Source organism: Schistocerca gregaria, chromosome 8 (genome assembly GCF_023897955.1).
Source record: "Schistocerca gregaria isolate iqSchGreg1 chromosome 8, iqSchGreg1.2, whole genome shotgun sequence".
NCBI lineage: Eukaryota > Metazoa > Arthropoda > Insecta > Orthoptera > Acrididae > Schistocerca > Schistocerca gregaria.
The window spans coordinates 274,418,561-274,439,810 of record NC_064927.1 but is presented as its reverse complement, the minus strand read 5'-3'; the positions used below and the strand labels follow the sequence as shown (position 1 = coordinate 274,439,810).

The window sequence follows — 21,250 nt, the reverse complement described above, 5'->3', positions numbered from 1 at the left end:
AGTAGCGTGGAGGGTAAAAATCGTAGAGGGAGACCAAGAGATGACTACACTAAGCAGATTCAGAAGGATGTAGGTTGCAGCAGGTACTGGGAGATGAAGAAGCTTGCACAGGATAGAGTAGCATGGAGAGCTGCATCAAACCAGTTTCAGGACTGAAGACCACAACAACATTGAGTAAGCAGTAAAGGAAACAAAGGAAAAATTTGGAGTAGGTATTAAAATTCATGGAGAAGAAATAAAAAAATTGAGGTTCGCCGATGACATTGTAATTCTGTCAGGGACGGCAGAGGACTTGGAAGAGCAGTTGAACTGAATCGACAGTGTCTTGAAAAGAGGATATAAGATGAACATCAACAAAAGCAAAGCGAGGATAATGGAATGTAGTCAAATTAAATCGGGTGATTCTGAGGGAATTAGATTAGGAAATGAGACACTTAAAATAGTAAAGGAGTTTTGCTATTTAGGAAGTAAAATAACTGATGATGGTCGAAGTAGAGAGATATAAAATGTAGACTGGCAATGGCCAGGAAAGCGTTTCTGAAGAAGAGAAATTTGTTAACATCGAATATAGATTTATGTATCAGGAAATCGTTTCTGAAAGTATTTGTTTGGAGTGTAGCCATGTATGGAAGTGAAACATGGACGATAACTAGTTTGGACAAGAAGAGAACAGAAGCTTTCGAAATGTGGTGCTACAGAAGAATGCTGAAGATTAGATGGGTAGATCTCATAACTAATGAGGAGGTATTGAATAGGATTGGGGAGAAGAGAAGTTTGTGGCACAACTTGACTAGAAGAAGGGATCGGTTGGTAGGACATGTTTTGAGGCATCAAGGGATCACAAATTTAGCATTGGAGGGCAGCGTGGAGGGTAAAAATCGTAGAGGGAGACCAAGAGATGTATACACTAAGCAGGTTCAGAAGGATGTAGGTTGCAGTTGGTACTGGGAGATGTAGAAGCTTGCTCAGGAGAGAGTAACATGGAGAGCTGCATCAAACCAGTCTCAGGACTGAAGACAACAACAACATCACGAAGTATGAAATAGATAGGAACTGTGCTTGTTAGGTGTGGACACAAGGAGAATTGGCTACTGTTGGCAAAGAACTAACACTCGCACTGGCCACCAACAACAGGCTTCAAGCTCTGCTCTAAGCAGCAATGACAATGGGGTACCAATGGTGAAAGCTCCATCACCTTTCATGTCGTGGTGGTAAAGCAGAATTTATGGGAAATCCTGTTGTCACTGCATCTTCATTCACTTGTGTCTGGTCAGAGGATAAAAGTGGGAACTGGCTGAATGGCTGTCACATTATGCCTTAGCAACAGGTACAAGGTGCTATCCAGTGTTGATAACCTGCACCTGCACCAGCACGGGGACAGCCTGTGTTAGACCAGGGGTTGATTTTCCTGCCAGGCTCGGACATGCGTAGAAGGTGGGTAGGCTAGTCACTGGAAGTTGGATGTTTTAGATGGGTAATGGTGTCCCTCAGAGAAACAGGAGGCAGACTGGGAAGGAAGGCCAGTGTGCACTGGGTATGTTTGCTTGGAGGACATATTGGAAATGTGTGGTGACCTCTTCTGATATATTGTCCTTGCAAATGTACAGTGGTGCATAATCATTCTGTGTGATAGCAGTTTCAAGCTGTACTGATGTAGTCGTTCTTTGGTTTACTCTTCTTTCAGTTATTCCATGCTTTACATTGCGCATGCATTCATGTTTGTATAACTGAGCTGTTATCGAGTATATATGGGAATAAATATCTTGTTTTCTCCGTTACCCACATATTTGGAGACCCTGGCAGACTACAACACATCTGCGTCGGCTTCAATGTTTTGCGCAGCTTTGCAACATGGGCAATCGTAACTTCCACGCAAGTCACACTGCACTTATTCCCACAAGGGAATTAATGACTCACTAGTCACAACTGGATCAGCAGCTGGTAATGCAATTAATAAGATGACGATAAAACCCCCACCATTCTGGCACCATAATCCTATATTATTGATTGCCCAGCTACAAAGTCAGTTTGCCCTCGCACAAATATCGACAGTGAGACTAAATATAGCTGTGTGGTTCCAGCGCTTATGGAGGATCTAGCAACAGAAGTCTGGGCTATTCTAGCCATGCCAACATATACCAAATAGTATGGATCAATCAAAAATGCATTGGTCGCACTCTTGTTACAATCAGAAGCAAAATGGTTAGAAAGGTTTTTGCACACTGAGGAGCTCTTATATCACACTCTGTCGCATCTCCTAAAACATTTATGGACATGGGCAAGTAACATTGCAAGTGATGAAGTGCTACAGAATATATGATTGTCTTGATTGCCACCAGACACCTGAAAAATTCTCATGGAGTGTGCGGGCAATTTTAACACACTGGCACAAATGACTGACCGGATATTTAAAATGTATCCTGTATCATGTGTCTCAACATTGGTAGTGTGACACAAAAATGTGCCCAGGTGACATTAGCCACCCTGCAATCGCAACTTCCAGAACTGACCACAAAGGTAGCTGCTTTATAAACAATATAAAAGTCAATGACAACATTACTCATTACTACAATGAGTTGGCATCACAGGAATTTTGGTAATGATGCATAAAAGTGTATGCCACTTTTCAATTGGACCATGAATCGGACACTGTAGCAATGAAACTGCCATTGCTGCTGCATTTCAGCAACTGATTGATCAGTATTGGCAGCCCATTGCATTTGTCGCCATCTCAGCAACACTGGGCAACGTACAATTGTGAATTGCATGCTGCTTACTCTGTAGTCAAAAAATTCAGATATGTATTAGAAGGGCAACAGTGCACCATCTACACGGACCATAAACCACCTACCTATGAATTTAAGGTAAAGCCAGAGAAAGCGTCACCTAGGCAGCTGCGACACCAGCCAATTCACGATGTGCATTGTGCATGTGGAAGGAAAGCTAAATGTTCCATCTAAAGCACTTCCACGTGTAGAAACAATGTGGTGTCACCGCCAGACACTAGGTGATAGCCTTTAAATCAGCCGCGGTCCATTAATAAATGTTGGACCCGCATCTCGCCACTATCAGTGATTGCAGACCAAGCGCTGCCACACGACAGGTCTAGTCTAGAGAGACTCCCTAGCACTCGCCCCAGTTGTACAGCCAACTTTGCTAGCGATGGTTCACTATCTACATATGTTCTCATTTGCAGAGATGACAGTTTAGCATAGCCTTCAGCTACATCATTTGCTACGACCTAGCAAGGTGCCATATTCAGTTACTATAATCTGTACAGATAACATTGTGAATCATGTATCGTCAAGAGCGATATTAATCATTAAGTTAAGTATGAAACTAATTCCGTCCGCTTTCTGAATTCTAATTCCTTGTCATGTTCCAGACCTCACGTTGGCATCCCTGCCGCCGTTGGATAAGCAGCTGCCGGCAGCAAGTCGTATACTTCTAGCTCACTTATTTGTTACATAGTTTAATTCTTAATTTCTTTCCGTGTTTTTGGGCAATTGCATTGTTTAATTCATACATTTTGGGTGTATTATAGTATTTGAGAGTTTTAGCATTGCGCTTTAGTACCTGAATAGTGTAAATTTGCATAGTCGTTTGTCTTCTGTTTTTGTTTTGAACGGCCATTGTCGGTTGGTCACAGCCAGTGTGCTTCCTGCCGCCGTTGGATAAGCAGCTGTCAGCAGCAAGTTGTATACTTCTAGCTCACTTATTTATAGGATGTGTAATTTCAAGTTTGTTACTGTAATCGTAAATTCAGGCAGATTGTAGTGCAGTCTTTAGGCATTAGTACACATTAGTTCACACATTCTTTGCGTGTTTCCCTTGCGTTATCTAGGCACGGACTTGTGTTTCAGTAACTGTTGTTCAACGGCGATTAGAATGGACAGGGACTGTGATTGCTGTGTTTGGATGAGGGCTGAGTTGGTATCCCTTCCCTCACAGCTGCAGGCGGTGCTGACTTCGGTCGTGCAGCTTGAGGCTGTTGCCAATGGGTACCACTGCGGGAAGCCGGACTTGGGTATCTCGGGGATGACAACCTCGTCCCGTCTGTCCCCAGATCCGGCTGCTGCTGTGGTTGCCCCGGTTGCTGCCCGCAGTGGGGCTGAGTCCTCGCCTGTGGTTGATTGGGAGGTCATTCCAAGGCGTGGCAGGCAGCAAAAGACGTCCCAGGAGGCTGATCAGAAAGCCTCCCCGGTGCGTCTGACAAACAGGTTTCAGGTGCTGTCTCTGGCTGAGCCAGATGCAGCAGCCTGCCCTGTTTCAGAGGATGATTCTCAGCCTTCAAGGTCCGGGCAATCGCAGAGGGTGGGCTTATTGGTAGTTGGGAGCTCCAATGTCAGGCACGTAATGGGGGCCCTTAGGGATATGGCGGCTAAGGAGGGGAAGAAATCCAGTGTGCACTCCGTGTGCATTCTGGGTGGAGTCATTCTTGATGTGGAAAGGGTCCTTCCGGATGCCATGAAGAGCACAGGGTGCAGCCAGCTGCAGGTGGTGGCACATGTCGGCACTAATGACGTGTGTTGCTTTGGATCTGAGGAAATTCTCTCTGGATTCCAGCAGCTATCTAATTTGGTGAAGGCTGCCGGTCTTGCTTACGAGATGAAGGCAGAGTTCACCATCTGCAGCATCGTTGACAGAACCGACTGCGGACCTTTGGTGCAGAGCCGGGTGAAGGGTCTGAATCAGAGGCTCAGATGGGTTTGCAACCGTATTGGCTGCAGATTCCTTGACTTGCGCCATAGGGTGTTGGGGTTTCGGGTGCCGCTGAATAGGTCAGGAGTTCACTACACTCAGCTGGCGGCTACACTGGTAGCGAAGGCTGTGTGGCATGGACTGGGCGGTTTTTTAGATTAGAAGGCCTCGGGAAAGTATGGGGTGGGCTGCAATCTCGAAGGGTGCATGGCAAATACAGGATGTGCTTGGATCAAGGAACAGTCGGAATTTTCGTTGTAAATTGTTGTAGTTGTGTTGGGAAAGTCCCTGAGCTTCAAGCACTAATAGAAAGCACAGAAGCTGAAATCGTTATAGGTATAGAAAGCTGGCTAAAGCCTGAAATAAGTTCTGCAGAAATTTTTACAAAGTCTCAGACGGTGTTCAGGAAAGATAGATTAGGCAGAATTGGAGGAGGAGTGCCTGTGTCTGTCAGTAGTGGTTTATCTTGTAGTGAAGTCGAAGTAGATACTCCGTGTGAATTGCTATGGGTGGAGGTTATACTTAGTGGCCGAACTAAGTTAATAACTGGCTACTTCTACTGACCCCCAGACTCCGATGATTTAATTGCTGAACAGTTCAGAGAAAATTGAGTCTTGTAACAAATAAATACCCCACTCAAACGCTTATAGTTGGTGGGGACATCAACCTTCCCTCGATATGTTGGCAAAAATACTTGTTCAAAACCGGTGGTGCGCAGAAAACATCTTCCGAGATGGTCCTAAATGCTTTCTCCGGAAATTATTTCGACCAGTTAGTCCACGAACCCACGCGAATTGTAAATGGTTGCGAAAACACACTTGACCTCTTAGCCACAAACAATCCAGAGCTAATAGAGAGCATCATGACTGATACAGGGATTAGTGCTCACAAGGTCATTATAGCTAGGCTCAATACCATTTCTTCCAAATCCATCAGAAACAAATGCAAAATAATTTTATTTAAAAAAGTGGATAAAGTGTCACTAGAAGCCTTGCTAAGAGACAATCTCCATTCCTTCTGAACTAACTATGCAAATGTAGACGAGATGTGGCTCAAATTCAAAGATATAGCAGCAACAGCAATTGAGAGATTCATAACTCATAAGCAGGTCGCACCAGTGTTTAAGAAGGGTAGTAGGAGTAATCCATCGAACTACAGATCTAAATCATTGACGTCGGTTTGCAGTAGGATTTTGGAACATATACTGTATTCAAACATTATGAATCACCTCGAAGGGAACGATCTATTGATACGTAATCAGCATGGTTTCAGAAAACATCGTTCTTGTGCAACTCTTTATTCGCATGAAGTAATGGCCGCTATCGACAGGGGATCTCAAGTTGATTCTGTATTTCTAGATTTCCGGAAAGCTTTTGACACCATTCCTCACAAGCGACTTGTAATCAAGCTGCGGGCCTATGGGGTATCATCTCAGTTGTGCAACTGGATTCTTGATTTCTTGTCAGGAAGGTCGCAGTAATAGACGGCAAATCATCGAGTAAAACTGAAGTGATATCAGGTGTTCCCCAGGGAAGCGTCCTGGTACCTCTGCTGTTCCTGATCTATATAAATGACCTGGGTGAAAATCTGAGCAGTTCTCTTAGGTTGTTTGCAGATGATGCTGTAATTTACCGTTTAGTAAGTTCATCCGAAGACCAGTATCGGTTGCAAAGCGATTTAGAAAAGATTGCTGTGTGGTGTGGCAGGTGGTAATTGATGCTAAATAACGAAAAGTGTGAGGTGATCCACATGAGTTCCAAAAGAAATCCGATGGAATTCGATTACTTGCTAAATAGTACAATTCTCATGGCTGTCAATTCAACTAAGTACATGGGTGTAAAAATTACGAACAACTTCAGTTGGAAAGACCACATAGATAATATTGTGGGGAAGGCGAGCCAAAGGTTGCGTTTCATTGGCAGGACACTTAGAAGATGCAACAAGCCCACTAAAGAGACAGCTTACACTACACTCGTTCGTCCTCTGTTAGAATATTGCTGCGCGGTGTGGGATCCTTACCAGGTGGGATTGACGGAGGACATCGAAAGGGTGCATTATCACGTAACAGGGGAGAGAGTGTGGCAGATATGATACGCAAGTTGGGGTGGAAGTCATTAAAGCAAAGAAGTTTTTCGTCACGGTGAGATCTATTTACGAAATTTCAGTCACCAACTTTCTCTTCCGAATGCGAAAATATTTTGTTCAGCCCAACCGATATAGGTAGGAATGATCATCAAAATAAAATAAGAGAAATCAGAGCTCAAACAGAAAGGTTTAGGTGTTCGTTTTTCCCGCGCGCTGTTCGGGAGTGGAATGGTAGGGAGATAGTATGGTTGTGGTTCGATGAACCCTCTGCCAAGCACTTAAATGTGAATTGCAGAGTAATCATGTAGATGTAGATGTAGATAGTTCTTCCCTCCCCACACCAGCCTGCGTGAGACAAACAGTGTATGTGGTAGCAGATAACACTGCATGTGTGGAAGCAGTGGCAAATGCCACTGACTATAATACCCTTGTGCATGCGCAACAACGTGATAATAAGCTGTGTGATTTATTGCAACAATAAAAATGATTGAGGTTACAGTTAGTGACTTCACCAGAAGCAAATGTAGAGTTATACTGTGACACAGCAGGAGGAAAGATACGCTCATTTGCGACACAGCAAATCAGAGTACAAGCAATAGCATCAATGCACAACTGGGCATAACCAAGAGTAAGGGACAAGGTCAGATTAGTCAAACAGAACCTTTTATGGCCAAGTATGCACACAGACTGTAAAGCATTTGTAAAGTGATGTGTGGCATGCAAGAGGAATAAAATTACATGGCATGTCAGGGCACCATTAATACATTTCTTTTGCCAAACCCATATTTTGAACATGTGATACTGACATTTTAGGCCCACTCACAACATTGGAAGGACAGTTATTGCCTCTTGGTGGTAGACATGTTCACCAGATGGCAGGACCTCAAGGCAGAAGCTGTAGCACAAACATTTTTTTTTCATGGCTGGATTGTCCAGTTCGGAGCCCTGCTGAAAATTACCACTGATCAGAGATGGAAATTTGAAGCTTACTTCTTCAGAATCTTGACAACATTGTTAGGTATGAAGCACATATGCACCACAGCATACCAACCCACATAAAATGGCACAGTTGAGCATCTTTATCGGCAGTTACAGGCAGCACCAAGATGCCTCACAATGCTGAACTGGACAGAAACATTGCCTGTTGTGTTTAAGTCAACAAATGTCATTTAAGAGTAATCTGAAGAGAACAGTGGTAGAACTAGTATATGGACAAATGTTACACTTGGCTGCAGAGTTTTTGCGCACCTTAGCAGGTGACTATCACTGCCTCAGACTTCACCACCCAATTAAGAATAGAACATATACACCATCTAAGACTGACAATGCCTAGAAACCAGTTTTAAAAGACACTTGTTCATTCTAGCAGAGCTAGACAAGGGCACGCATGTGTTCATACACAATGATACAGTGCATAAGCCATTGCAGGCACTGTATGATGGACCATTTCCGGTAGTCAGTAGGGGCAGCTATACTTTCCACATAATGATCTATGGTAAAAACAACACAGTCACACTGGATCAGATCAAGAAGGATCAGCAACAAGAGGTGTTCCAGCACTGCGACACTGAGACCAACATCAAGGATCGGGGTTGGGATAGTGTGTTAAATTCACACTGTGCTATCATTAGCACTAAATGGGGAGTCAAATACTGACTTGTTCCAACATTTTGTTGGGGTGGGTTGGGTGGTTTGGGGGAGGAGACCAAACAGTGAGGTCACTGGTCTCATCAGATTAAGGAAGGACAGGGAAAGAATTCGGCCATACCATTTCAATGGAAGCATCCCAGCATTTGCCTGGAGTGATAGAGGGAAAGCACGGAAAACCCAAATCAGGATGGCCGGATGTGGGGTTGAACCATTGTCCTCCCAAATGCAAGTCCAGTGTACTAAACACTGTGCCACCTTGCTCAGTAAACTTTTTTTTTTTTTGTTCTCACAAATATACAGTGGTGCATAGTCGCGCCATGCAGTGGCAGTTTCAAGCTGTATTGATGTAGCTTGTTTTTGGTGTCCTTTTCTTTACAATGTGCATGCATTCAAGTTTATGTAATTGTAAGCTGTTATCGAGCGTATGTGGGAATAAATATATTTCTGTCTCTGCTACTCACAAATGCACTGGTACAACCAGATGCTATCAGTGGCTCATGTTGGAATGAATGACACCTGACATTTGGATTTTGAAGCCATCTTTGGTTAGTTTAAATACTTGGCTGAGCTGGTGATGGAAGATAGCATTGCACATGGTGTGCCGGCTCAGCCCACTATTTGTAACACTGTACCTAGAGTTTATCGCAGTTCTCTGATTTGAAGCCGAGGATGGGAATTTCTTGATCTCCTATACAGGGTGGGGAATTGTAGGATCAGGCATGCACTACACAAAGAAAGCAGGTACACAGATAGCAGAGGTACATGTAATAAGCACATGAGGTTTTTTTTTTTTTTTTTTTAAAAAAAAAGGTTAGAAGAATCTGCAAAATCGAAGACAGAGCAAACATATTACTGTCAAAGAACATTCATCCTTGTAGATAGGAAAGAGAAGAGGTTAATATGATTACAGTAAACTGCAGGAGGACCAAGGTCTTACCAAGGTCTCATAGGCAGTCAAACTCATTAAAGAAAATAATGCCCAGATTAGGAGCCGAAAGTTAGTTGAATAGCAAAGAAATCTGAAATTCAGATTGAAATACATATATTGCAAGGACAGGTTATATAACAATCATAGCAGTGTATGTATTGCAGTACAGAATGCAGTAATATGCAGTGAGGTTATCAGGGATTCCGAGTGCGAAATGATATGGATGACATTAAATATTGAAATCAGGTCAAACATAGTAACTGGATGCTTTCATAAAACAATTAATTCAGGAGCTGTAGTGCCAGAGCACTTCAGAGAGAACTTCCAGAAATTTATCTTGATTTGAATAAGGTGCGACTTCAATTTGCCGCTGAAGAATACAAGAGTCATATGATCAGAATTGGGGAAAGAGAAGGGATTCATATGACACTGTTTTGAATGTCTTGTCTGAAAATTACTTCGAGCAGTTAGTTAGAGGGTAATACCTTAGAGCTCTTAGCAACAAACAGACCTAAACTTTTTGAGTTATTTAATACAGAAGACCATCACTGGCTATTGGCATTACAAGGACCGTTAGAAAATTATCCGACTTGCTGTAGTTGTCTTCAGTTTGATGACTAGTTCTTGATACAGCTCTCTGTGCTAGTCTATCCTGTGCAAGCCAGTTAATCTCCAAATAACTACTGCAACCTACATCCCTTTGAACCTGTTGACTATTCATCCCTTTGTCTTCCTCTACAATTTTTACCCACATTTCCCTCAATATCAAACTGAAAATTCTTAGATGCTTTAGAATATGCTCTATCAACCACTCCCTTCTTTTAGTCAAGTTTTGTCATAGATTTATTTTCTCCAAATTTGATTCAGTACCTCCTCATTAGTTACATGATCTATCCACCTGATCTTCAGCATTCTTCTGTAACACAGTATTTCAAAAGCTTCTATTCTCTTCTTTTCTGAGCAGCTTGTCACCCACTCTTCCCTTCCATACAAGCTTGCACTCCATACAAATACCTTTGGAAAATATCTCCTAATACTTAAATTTATATTCAATGTTAACACATTCCTCCTTTTCAGAGATGCTGTCCTTGTTATAGCCAATTTGCATTTTAAATCCTCTATACTTCAGCTATAATCAGTTATTTTACTGCCCAAATAGCAAACCTCATCACTTTATTTCATTTGACTACATTCTATTACCCTTATTTTACTTTTGCTGATGCTCATCATATAACCTCTTTTCAAGACAGTATCCTGTCCAACTGCTCTTCTAAGTCCTTTGCAGTATCCCTCAGAATTACAATGTCATAGGCAAACCTTAAAGTTTTATTTCTTCTCCCTGAACTTTAACTCCTTTTTGAAATTTCTTTCTGGTTTTCTTCACAGCTTGTTCAATTTAGAGACTGAATAGCATCAGGGATAGGCTAAAATCCTGTCTCACTCCGCTCTCAACTATGGCTTCCCTTTCATGTCCTTCAGCTGTTGTAATTGCAGTCTGGTTTCTGTACTATGTGCAAATAACATTTGATCCCTGTATTTTGTCCAGTTACCTTCAGAACTTCAAAGAGTGTATCCCAATCTACATTTTCAAAAGTTTTCTGTAAGTCCACAAATGCTATAAATATAGATTTTTCTTCTTTAACCTATCTTCTAGGCTTACATGTCCCTACATATCTAAAAAAAAGCTGGACTTACCTTCCCTGAAGTTGGCTTTTACTAATGTTTACATTCTTCTGTAAGTAATTTGAGTCAGTATTTTGCAACTGTGACTGACTAAACTGATAGATCAGCTCTTTAAGTCTAAGGATTAGTTTCCTGTCTCAGGCATCTTGCACACCAGGTGGAATGTTTTATTATGACTGCCTCTTTCAAGGATCTCAATAACTCTGAGGGAATGTCATGTACTCCAGGACACTTGTTTTGACTTCAGTGTTCTGTCAAATACTTCTCTCAGTATCATAACTCCCATCTCATCTTCATCTACTTCCTCCTCCTTTTCTATAATATTGTCTCCTTCACTTTCCTTCTAGGGGCCCTTCTTTCCATCTTTCACCTTTCCCTTCTTTGCTTAGTAGTGACTCGTGATCTGAGCATTTGATATTAATACTGCTGCTTCTGCTTCCTCTAAAGATCTTTTTAATTTCCTATAGGCAGTAGCTATCTTTTCCCTGGTTATACAAGCCTCTAAAACCTTGCATCTGTCTCCTATCCATTCCAGTTTGGCCATTTTGCACATTCTGCCAATCTTAGTTTTAGACATTTGCGTTCCCTTTCGCCTGCTTTATTTGTTGCATTTTTATATTTTATACTTTTATCAATTAAATTTGGTATTTCCTGTGTTGTCTAAGGATTTTATACTATGATATTTCTTTTTACCTGTTCGATCTCTGCTATCTTCACCGTTTCATCTCTCAAACAGCCCATTTGTCTTCTACTGTAGTCCCTTCCCCTATTCCAGTTAAGTATTGTCTAATGCTCCTTCTGAAACTCTCAATTATCTAGGGTCCTTTCAAATTATCCAGGTCCACCTCTTTAATTTCCATTATTTGTACAATTTCTTAAGCTTTGACATATATTTCATAAACTATGAATTATGATCAGATTTGTTCAGTGCCTCTTAGAGGAGTATGCACTGAGCAAGGCTTTAAAGGTTGGGAATGACCCACCATTGTTTAACAGGCACATTATAAAGCTGATGTTCATCACAAGTTTAAGCAAAGGCAAAGCCTAGATGTCAAACTACATCCAAATGATGTAAAAATAACCATAAGAAGAGCATTGTGAGGAGTGTTCAATGAATTCTGAAGCAAAATTTTAGCTTTTGATCGAATAAAAACACAAGGAAATTTTAGTCTTGTGTAAAGTCAGTAAATGGATTGATATCATTTATTTAGTTTTTCAGTGATCATATTAGCACAGAAATGGAAGATGACAGAGAGAAGGCTGAAGTACTGAATTCAGTCTTCGTAAACTGTTTCACCATGGAAGATCACAGTATGATTCCTACTTACAATCATTGCATGAATGCTGAAATGGAAGACTTTGAGATAACTGATCACAGAGGAAAGCAAATACAATAATTTAATAGAGGAAAGACAAATGATCTGGACAAGATACCAGTGACATACTACAGAGATTATGCGAATGAACTTGGTCCCCTTCTTGCAAAAGTTTATCATACATTACTGGAGCAATGAAAGGTACCTAGTGAAAGAAAAAAAGAAGAATCAGTGGAAAGATGTACATAATTATAGTTCTATATCATTATCTCTCGGGTTTTCTCAGCATGACTGATAAATACTGTGCTTCCAGGTGTTCTGCATTGTTTCCATTTTAGGCACAATGTTTTGACACTTCGCTCAGTCATCAGATGCTGTGAGTTTTGCTGTTATGTTTACTTGCTGCCTGGACTCCAACCAGACTATGGGCTATTGTTGGTCTCACAGTGCTACTTATACCAGAGATCGATTCCCGATGCCCACTACAGCCTTTAATGCTCTTTCGTTTTTCAGCACTTGCATTGATATTTCATGAAATGCAAATTCTTTTAGTATTTTTCAACTTTGGCGGCAGTGACGGTCTACAAAATTTTAATAAATTGAGTGCCAGTCCCCAGGCATTATTTAAATTGAAACTGCCACCCCTATTTATTAAATTTTGTGGCATCTTTATTTTGATGCCCTAGAAACTTTGTGTTTGCATGATGATAATGGTCTCACTGTGTTTCATTTGATGATTACATTGAAGATAGTGATGTGTAACAGCTGATTTGATTGTCTGCCCCCCCCCCCCCCCAAAATAAGAAATGCTGTGGAATGCAATAAACACACAGCTTTTCAAGACCTAGATCATCTTTAACATTACAAAGAATACTTTTTACTTTAATTGAAGGGACTGAAATACACTGGATGTCATGTTGCTGTCAACTGAGTCAACCTACCTTTCCAGTAATGGATCACTATAAGGTTGATAGGAATTTTAGATTCTCTTGCTTGGTCTCAGCCCAAACCTCCTTCTCAGATCCTTGATTTTGACTCCATCACCAGGGATCCTCCTATTCTTCTCTTAACTAACAAACATGTGTAGGAAAAGCGATTGGCTCTGTTTTTTAAGTTCCATTCTGAATTTTATATTACTATGAATGGAGTTTAAATGTTCGAGAAACTCTTGAAAATATTCCGCTCCATGTGGCCACACTACAATGTGTCATCCACATAGTGATAGAAACACATTGGTCTTAACTTGGTGAATTCTGGTGTCACCGTGTATACGTTCGCTAAAACAAGTCATAAAGGACTGGCCATTGCCACGCCATTGTTTTGTTCATAATATTTTCCACTGAACAGGAAGAGAAACCAAAAACTCTTATCTACCTTATACTACCCCAATAATCAGAGAGATGGGAGATTCCTACAGAAAAATGGAACCCAGCCTTTTTCACTCCCTTTAACTAAGATAAAAATTATTGTTTGTATTGCTAAATATGATATAGGTCTCCAAAGGTGGATGTGTATTGCAGTCCATGTAAATGTGGCTTGTATTACATGGTGCAGACTACCAGAACAGCCAAGGACAGGTGCAATGAACATCAGTGACATGTCCAATTTAAACAATCACTCCAATCAGCTGTCACTGAGTACCGCCTGTAATATAATCATGAAATGATTATATGCCCAATTTCTGGGACAGTATAATTAAGCTGTATATTGAAATAAAGATGGCAGAAAACTTAACAAACAGTGATGGCAGTATCAATTTGAATAACGCTTAAAGTCTGGCACTCAATTTATTAAAATCTTGTTAGCCATTATGTCCACCAGAGTTGAAAATGTTGAGAGAGTTTGAGTTTCATGAAATATCAGTGCAAGCTCTGGGGAAAGGGCATATTGGCTACTAGGAGTCGAACTTGGCTATAAGTTGTGGTGTGAGACCAATAGTAGCTCCCAGTCTGGTTGGTGTCCAGGCAGCGAGTACACGTAACAGCAAAACTCACAGCACCAGAAGAAGGTGGCTGGGTCAGTTGTCAAAATATTGTGCCTAAAGCAGAAAGAACAATTTGACAGAACACCTGGAAGCAGAATGTTAATAGATGTATATTGCTGATGTCAATCTGTTGTAGAATTAGGAACATATTACATACTCACATATCATGAAATTTTGCAGAACAGAAATCTCTTCTACATAAATCAACATGGATTTGGCAAACAGAGATCTTGTAAAACTCAGATTTCTCTGTTCATCCACAAAACCCAGAGAGCCATAGACATTGGTGCACAGATTGACGCTGTGTTCCTTGACTTCACGAAGGCATCTGATACAGTTCCACACTCTCATTTATTGAACAAAATTACCAAGTTTACTGAGTACTGGACGAGATTTGTGACAGATTCAGGACTTCCTTGCAGAGAGAACTGAACGATCAGTGTTAACAGACCATAGTTGATGAATGTAAGGATAATTTCACAAGTTAGAGATGCGCTTACAATCTAGTGGATAATGTTGATTAAGCTCCTCAAGGATATTTGTACTTGATATGGTTGTCTACTAGAACATGCCAACAACAGAAAACTGTAGCGAACCGCAGGAAGACCTGAAAAGGATGAACAATTGGTGGAGGATTAGCATTTGGCCTTTATCATAGATCAATGTAATGTAGTGTGGATAAATAGGAAAAGAAATTCATTGCTGTACAATACACTATTGGTGACATATTGATGGAAACAGTTGAGTAACATAAAATTCTTAGGAGTAACCAGCCAGAATGACCTAAGGTGGAATGACCATATAAAACAAACAAAAAACCAAATAAAAGCAACTGACAGGCTGAGATTCACTTGAAGAATTTTAAGGAATTGTAATTCATGTAATAAAGAAGTGGCATACAAAACACTTGTTCAACCGCTTCTTGAGTACCGCTGATCAGTCTGTGACCATTGCCAGGATTAATAGAAAAGAGAGAGGGAGGATCCAACAAAGAACAGCGTGTTCATTACAGGATCATTTAGTCAGCATGAGAGCATTACAGACATTTTCAACAAACGCTTATGGCAGATGCTGTAACAGGAGCATTATGTGTCATGGACAGTGTTACTATTCCAATTCTGAGAGATTACGTTCCAGGAAGAGTCATGCCATATTTTAGATCCTCCCACATACATCTTGTTAACTGAACACAATGAGAAAATCCAACAGACAGGTACATTGATATGCTTGCAAGTGAAACAGGGAATGCAGCACAATGCAATGGTATCAGAAGCACTAAGCATGCAAGTGAAACAGGGAATGGAGCACAAGGCAAGGGTAACTGAAGCATCCTCTGCCTTGCACTGTGTTGTGGCTTGTGGATGTAGATGTATATGTAGATGCTAAAAGAATTCAATTGCTGAATAATCATGACATAAAATAGGAGCAAAAAAATTTAATGCCAGAGCTACACCTTAACAGATCATTTGTGGTGGTGTCAATGATGAATACATCATGCCTGACATATGAGGATTGTTCAGAAAGTAAGTTCTCATGCTGTCTGGTATATAGAGTGAGGGTTGCACAGTGCTTTCAATCTAGCTGGATCACCCAACTCAGTATGAGTATAGCAGTGCTGCACAAAGGTTACTGAATGGCTGTTTGTGTTGTAACGGTTAATTGACCTGCCTGTGAATTATGTCCTTTCCATTTTCTATGTGTGAATAATATGAAGGCTGTAGATATTCACAGCGAACTTTCTGCAGTATGCGACGACAACATTATGAGCAATAGTGCTATAAGAAAATAGTGCTATTCGTTTGAGGAAGTTTGGACGACCATTTATTGTGGCAAATGAACTTCGTTGCAAACATTTAAGACAGAATCAGAGAAAATCGTTAGTTCCCTCAGATATTACAGACAGTGTTGTTCACATTTGAGACCGATAACCTTAGTTACCTCAATTTTATGAATGAGAGGTCCCATTCTTATGTCTGATGTGCACAAAATGAAGAGACTGGGAGCCACAGTAATGTTTCTTATGTGGTATGATGCAGAAGCACATGAATTCCTCAATCACACTGTGATAGGGGATGAAACGTGTTCCACATGTCAGGATATGTCTTTGTAGAGACAAAACACATATCAACTAAGTGAGGCCACACTCCTCAACACGTAACCTTTAAAGTGTGTCAAACATTTTCTGCACAAAAAATGATAACAGTTCTTTGGGACACAAAGGGATTATTTCTTGTTGATTTTCTGGAATGAGGCATTACAATAAACTATGAAATTTACTGTGAAGCTCTAAATAAGTTTAGAAGAACCATTCAGAAAAAAAGGGATGGGACGTTAAGTTCGTGCATCCTTGTGCGTGACAATGCTGAGCCATATATTGTTGCACACACACAAATGATATTTAGCAATTTCAAGTGAGAATCATTTCATCATCTTCCATGCAACCCTGAACTGCCACACAGAAATTTTTACCTGTTTCTCAAGATAAGAAACATGGTTAGGGTCACACTGGTTTGAAGATCATGTGATAAAGGAGATAGTCACAGTATGGTTTAACCTTCAGGTGACAGAATTTTACAAGGACACTGAAAAACTTGTTTCTCAATATGACAAGAGCTTTAATATAGGAGGCAATCATACATAAAATAGCTAACAGCTGTAGGTTTAAGTTGTATACAGATAAAAAAACTCTTCATATACTGGCATTTTTTCTAAACAAATGGAAATTAATAGAACTAACTTTCCAAATAGCCCTTGTATGAGAGGATTACAGGTCAAGAAAGTACATACGCTAAACTATTAAGAAAGTGAGAAACAACTGACAGTTAAAAGAGAGACAAGAAAAATTTCCAGTGTGACCAAGATGATGCTGAAATCAGTGAAATTTTGTTTTTGTTATGTTGGTATATATTGAGCAATAATGCATGACAAGAGGAAACTTCAGATGCTGGCTAATTTGCGCAGGCAGCATTTTACAGTAGTTTCACTCAACTGAAGAAACTAAAGTACTCTCAGAAAATACCTTATCTGAAACTGCTAGAAATCTGAGCCAACACAGAGGTTTAGCAATAATCATTCTTCCCTAGTGCCATTCGCAAATGGAACAGGAAAGCGAGCCTAAAAGTTGAAGATTTGTGGAAAAAAATAATGACAGCATAAGCACACCAAAAGAAAATGTATGGCAACATTTGCATTAATAATCATCTATGAGCAAGGTTTCAGTAAGGTGAGTCCTGAATTTATTGAATACTGATTAAAAGGTGGTGCAAAAACAAATGGTTTAGCATTTTTTTAAAAGGAATCCAAAAAATTTTGTATTACTGCATGTGAGAAGTGCGCCCACGATTTCTTTCCAAAAATGAAACACAGGTTATAAAGTACTGACTGAAAGTCAGTGTTCCTCACTATAAAAAGGCTCATTTATGATCCATATTTCTGACATGGAAAAGAGATTCATATTTCACCAGTAGACTACACCTGTCCACAAAGGTACATTGGCACGAAAAAATCTGACGGACAAAAAGTATGGAATGATGGAGCATACATTCTATTCACCAGATATGACATCCCCTGGCTTTCATCTACTCCCCCATCTAGAGAAGTTTGTGACTGGAAAAGCATTTTAAGTCCGATGAAAGGCAGTAGCAATTACATAAGATTATTTTGCAGACCCTTCAGAAACTTTAGGGATTGAATCTACTCTTTGGAAAAGCTCTGGACGAAGTGTACTGACCTGAGGAGGAGGAGGAGGAGGAGAAGAAAAGCATCGCAAATTTTTTATCTAAGCTTGATTCTACCGATGGATCGACAAGTGGTAAAACTATGAAGCTTTTTACAAACACAGAGCTAGATGAGGCTGTTTACAAATGGCTTACATAAAACAGATCACAAGGGAAACATCTCTCATCCCACTCTATGTGAGGAGGCAATTCAACTTAACGAAATCTTGGATTGTCCAATTTTAAAGCAAGCAAGGGTTTGTTAAAATGCTAAGTCAAGACACAACATTTGTGAGCTTCAGATACAAGTAGAAAAACTGTATGCCCATTCTTCAGCAGCAGATTCTTTCAAAATCAAACTAAGGGATGCACTGAGGGAAGAAGATTACACTCTCGAATTGTCTACAATGCTGATGAAATTGGGCTCTATTGGAAAGCTTGCTGAGAAAAACTCTTGATTCATGTCATAAATTAGTAACACCTCTTAAAATAAGCAAGCACCATATTAAAACCTACAGTTTCTGCTTGTGCTAATGCTACTGGTTGCCATTGACTGCCCGGGCTCGTCATTGATAAAAATATGAATCCGCATTCTTCCATGTAACATAACCCCCTTGTTACAGGCCATGGATCAAGATGATATTTAGACAGAAAAGAATTGTTACGTAAGATATTGTCATAAAGAGAAGAGGTGGGAAAACAAGGTCTGTTAAGAACTAAAAAGTATTGATTTGAAAGATGCAGCACAGGACAGCGTAAAGCAACAGCCTGAAATAAAATTTTGGGTATGGAGGAAAGTTCTCAAATTCTAACTGTAAATAACAAACAGAATGGTATGTCCTAAATGCTCAATATGTTAAAATACTTCAATTGCCATGAATGCGTGAATTTCATCACTAATAAAATTGACGTAGCCAGCGTCTTGTTAACTAGTGGTCCAAATCACTTACCTTTTACATACTATCTTACAATGACTTGAAGCTCACGCGATGAAAGCAAACAGTATCAGATATCTGCCCTGGGGGAAAGAGAGAGAGAGAGAGAGAGAGAGAGAGAGAGAGAGAGAGAGAGAGAGAGAGAGAGAGAGTACTACTTCACTGCTAGTAAGCAGGTAGGCTTAAACAGACCAAAATTAAGGATTTTTTTTAAGCGTTAAATTTTATACATATGTAATGTACCTGCAAAATGCATGTATTTTTTGTTTACTATGCTTTAGTACATACATTCCTATTGCATTTGCTTTTGTAATAATGACACAGATTAAAGTTATTATAAATATATGCAGTTTTATTTGTAAATTGGTAAATAATAGTATATAATACAGTTATCAGAATAAAACAAGTTTCCCAAACACGCATGTCCCCCAATCACTGTGAATAACTGACGCTCTATCGTGTTTTGCCTAGGAAAGCACAGTATCAGTATTTCTCTGTGAGGTTCAGAAATTTTCAGAGCACATACAATATGTTTATGATGTTTCACTATCACTAGCTGGTGGGGGAACACATGCAAGGGCGCGCGCGCCTACGCCCACACACACACACACACACACACACACACACACACACACACACACACACACACACAGACAGAGCACTGCTAGCAAAGACCATACCTCAAGCTGTTTTGTTGATGTGGGCTGCATCTGTCGACCGAGATCAGCAGAGACTGGTGTTATGTGCCTGAGAGATCTGTGGCTACGAGAATGTGGATCTTCAGCCAGTGTTGCCCTCAGCACACCCCAAAAAGGACAACACATATAAACACATTCTTCATCCACCAAATGTAAAAGGTCTAGCGCTGAAGACGTGGTGATTGACTCCTCAGGAACACCTACACCATGAAAACCAATAAACATATAATTTAGCAAATAGAAAAAAGGAAAGGGAGGGAAGGAGAGAGAAGCATTATTCAAGAAGCCAAATAGAATAAATGGATCTTCTAATAATTTCCGGGTATGCAGCCGGATCCCGTCGACATTCTGCCACGATATTTCGGCCCAGAGACGTCCGGCCATCATCAGGTGAGTACACAACTACTGAAGAGCCCAGGTGCAGTCGCGATATTTATACCGATTCTCGTGCACGTGTTGACATGCGCGGCATAGCCGAGTTGTACGTGCTGCCCTCGGTGGTGAAAGTAAAAGATCATCTAGTCATTGAGTATCGAATGACGCTGTCTATTCCGCTGTGAATGTATAATTTTAATAACAGGATTCCAAGTTTTATCCAGTCTACCAAATCTGTAAGTTATCTCAATAAATTTTTACATCATTCCAAAGTTGTAAAGTCCATTTTGACTCAACCTGTACATACAATTGCTATGGGCTGGGTGGAATTAATATATTAAAAATACTCAATACAAACTTGAATACATGATTTTTCCCTTTGCTTAGTGCTGCTTTGTTTCTTACACACCTGCACAAACATTCCATCTTATTGTAATCTTTGATACAAACCTTGCAGTCAGTGATGATTGAAGTTGACAATTTATCAGAAGTTTCCTGTTCTTTGTTTAGGACCACAGGAAGACTAGCAAACAGAGTAGGTGGTCAGCATACATAAAAAAGGAACAGACTACGGAAGAGTGCCAGCTTCTACCACATCTCAGTTGTATGGGTCACTGACAGACAGTTGTTGTCCTGGACTAGAGTGGTACATACACAGATGTGGTACAATGGAGTCTGAAAATATTACACTTGCCAAAATTTACTACATGAGCAGACACTTCCTTGTACTTGTTTTGGCTTATCAGGCAAAACAATTCTTTCGTCCACTTTCTCTCTCCTTCAATATAATTAACTTACCATTACTTCTCTATCTCAGGGAGCTGGGTGTGTCCATACATGGGCATTTTTCTCTAGGTCTTGTTTTTATTTTTGATATTGGTCTTTTTTCTATCCTGTGGGGGTTCCTACAGCTGTCACCACAACATGCCTATCTGTCATCATCAGTATCTATCTTGTCATGCTTCCTCATCTTCTTATATTTCTCTTTTCCTCATGGCCTCCTATACCCCATCTAACCAGGCAACCTTCTGTCTTCCTCTTTTCCTTCGTCGCTGAGGAAGGCACATCAAAATCTTATTTCAGCATATGTCATTTGTATTTTATGCCCATACTAGGTGAATTGTCATTCTTTTATTCTATCTGTGATGCTTTCTTGAGCCTCAGTCATTTCCATAATCA

At 40.3% G+C, this 21,250-nt stretch overlaps 1 protein-coding gene across 3 annotated transcripts in view; it reads right to left on the bottom strand.

The window, feature by feature from the left end:
- LOC126284737 (codanin-1) overlaps positions 1–21,250 on the bottom strand; it is a 157,654-nt gene that overhangs the window by 46,296 nt on the left and 90,108 nt on the right. For all 3 annotated transcript variants that reach the window (XM_049983875.1, XM_049983874.1, XM_049983876.1), the window contains exon 8: positions 19,679–19,896. In XM_049983875.1, the coding sequence (XP_049839832.1) occupies positions 19,679–19,896 (218 nt within the window). The remainder of the gene's footprint in view (positions 1–19,678; positions 19,897–21,250) is intronic.